The following is a 2,313-nucleotide window of genomic DNA, read 5'->3' as shown; positions in this document are numbered from 1 at the left end:
CAACTGGTATGCACACATCCCAATTGTTCCTATTTGCATTACATATCTTCGTCAAAGAATTCTCCAATGTCTTATTGAAAGCTCCAACTATCCCATTTTCTTGAGGATGGTATAATGTTCTTTTCTGATGACACATCTAGAATTCTTCAACCAAAGCAACAATCATTTCATTCAGGAAATGTGAACTTCTATCACTCATAAAAATCTTAGGACAACCAAACCTAGACAAAATGTATTCAAATATAAACTTCATAGCTGTAGCTATGCTACAATCCTTCACAGGCTATGGCTCAGCCCACCTGGTCAAGTATTCTGTTTTTGTGATGATGTAGCGTGCTCCTATCTTCTCTCATAGTGGCTGAATAGGTCCCACACAATCTATTGCCAATTTATCGAACACCTGTAATGAGACTTGCAGATTGAAGGGAAATTCATCCCTTCATGATGGCTTCTCAGTCCTCTGACAGACATCACATGCCCTACAATGTGCCTTGGAATATTTGTGTACAGTTGGCTGCCACAGTCCAGCTCGTAGGATCTTTTGTGTAGTCATTCTACCAACATAATGTCCTCCAACAACCCCTCCATGTGCTTCAAAAAGTATAATTTGTATTTCATAATCTAGTACATACCTGTGCAAAAATTCATCTGTGTTCATTTTATACAAGTACCCTACAATTACAAAAAAATCCACAGCCTTGACCACCAATTCCTTCTTCTGCTGCATCATATATCCTTTAGGGGCTGCACCTATAGATAGGAATTGGATGATATCTGCAAAATGATCATTTGCAACGTGCACAAAAAAGAGATGTGCATTAGGTAATCCTTCATCAATACTGGTAGGTTCTTTTCCATTCTCAATCCACGAAAGGTGATGGGGTCCAACATTTAATCTTCCTGGCTTCACAATTACTTCGAAATTGTACTCCTCAAATAGTAGTAACCACCTATAGATCCCCCCCCCCCCTAACACAGGCTTGTTGACCAGGTACTTTAAAGCTGAATAGTCTATATACATTTTGAAGTGTGCACCCAACAGATAACGTCTAAACTTTTGGAGTGCATATTCCATTGCCAATCCTTCACGCTCCATGGTTGAATAATTTTCTCTTCCTTAAACAATTTTCTGCTCACAAATGCAATTAGATGGTCGATATCCCTTGCGCATGGTTGCCTTAAAACTGCTCCTAATGCTATGCAAGACACATCCACATGTACATGGAATTATTTCTTCCAATCAGGGAACACTAGAATAGATGTTGTAACCATATTTCCTTTAAAACATCTAAGATTTTCTGGCAATCATCATCCCAACAAAATGTCGCATCTTTCTTCAATAATTTCTCCATGGGCACAATGATCTACGCGTATGCCTTAATAAATTTTCTATAGTATCCTATATGGCCCAATGTACCACCAATTGTTTTACATTCCTCGAAGGTTGCAGATTGATAATCATTGCAATTTTAGCAGGGTCCACTATCAACCCTTTCTTACAAACAACGTGGCCCAAAAGTATCCCATATGGTACGCAAAATATATAGTTCTTCAGATTGAGAGAGATCTAATACTTCCTACAAGTATCCAACATTATGCGAAGACTTGAAACATGTTTTTTAACTAATCCAAACACCGTCCAATCATCAAAATAGACCTCTAAAAACTTGTGAATAAATTCTTTAAAGGCTGCGACTACCACCCTAGAAAAGATCATAGGGGCATTCTTAAGTCCAAAGGGAATAACTGTATACTAAAAAGAGCTCCATTATGTGGCAAAGGTAATCTTACTTCGATCTTCTGGCATGATCTTGATTTGGTGATATCCCAAGAATCCATCTGTAAATGAGTATGCTTCTTGACCACCAACGTTCTCCAAGACTTGATCTGTGAACGACGTAGGGAATGGATCATGTACACAAGCATCATTCAACTTCTTGAGATATACGTAGAACCTAATTTCACCCTTTGTCTTCTTCTCCTGAACCACCATGGGACTAACCCAGTCTGATTCTTCTATAGGCTCAATAATTCCTTCTGTGAGCATCTTATCCAATTCTTCACGCACCTTTTCTTTGTATTTAGGATTCAATTGGTATGGGCACTGCTTTACCGGCTTCGCATCTGGCTTCAGATTGATCTTCATAACACCCAGATCACCTACGATCCCCTTTAGATTGGAGATTTTTTTCAGGAACAAGTCCTAATATTCCTGCAATAACTCCACGACCTTGTCAACTATGTCATCCCAATAACCACCTATATTCGCGAACTTTAGCTGTGCTTTCGACCCAATGTTCACTTGCTTGGTAT

At 38.9% G+C, this 2,313-nt stretch overlaps 1 protein-coding gene across 1 annotated transcript; it reads right to left on the bottom strand.

Annotated features, from left to right (window-relative positions):
* Positions 1–439: 439 nt before the first annotated feature.
* On the bottom strand, positions 440–1,096 carry LOC149248266 (uncharacterized). Its single transcript, XM_089448626.1, has one exon. The coding sequence runs from the start codon at positions 1,094–1,096 to the stop codon at positions 440–442; it is 657 nt and encodes a 218-aa protein (XP_089304752.1).
* Between the last annotated feature and the right edge of the window lie 1,217 nt (positions 1,097–2,313).

The sequence above is a fragment of the Pinus tabuliformis genome, chromosome 7 (genome assembly GCF_031772625.1).
Source record: "Pinus tabuliformis cultivar Carrire ecotype Pingquan chromosome 7, CPIR1, whole genome shotgun sequence".
NCBI classification, from domain to species: Eukaryota; Viridiplantae; Streptophyta; class Pinopsida; order Pinales; family Pinaceae; genus Pinus; species Pinus tabuliformis.
The sequence above is the reverse complement of the archived record's forward strand: the minus strand, read 5'-3'. Positions and strand labels throughout refer to the sequence as shown.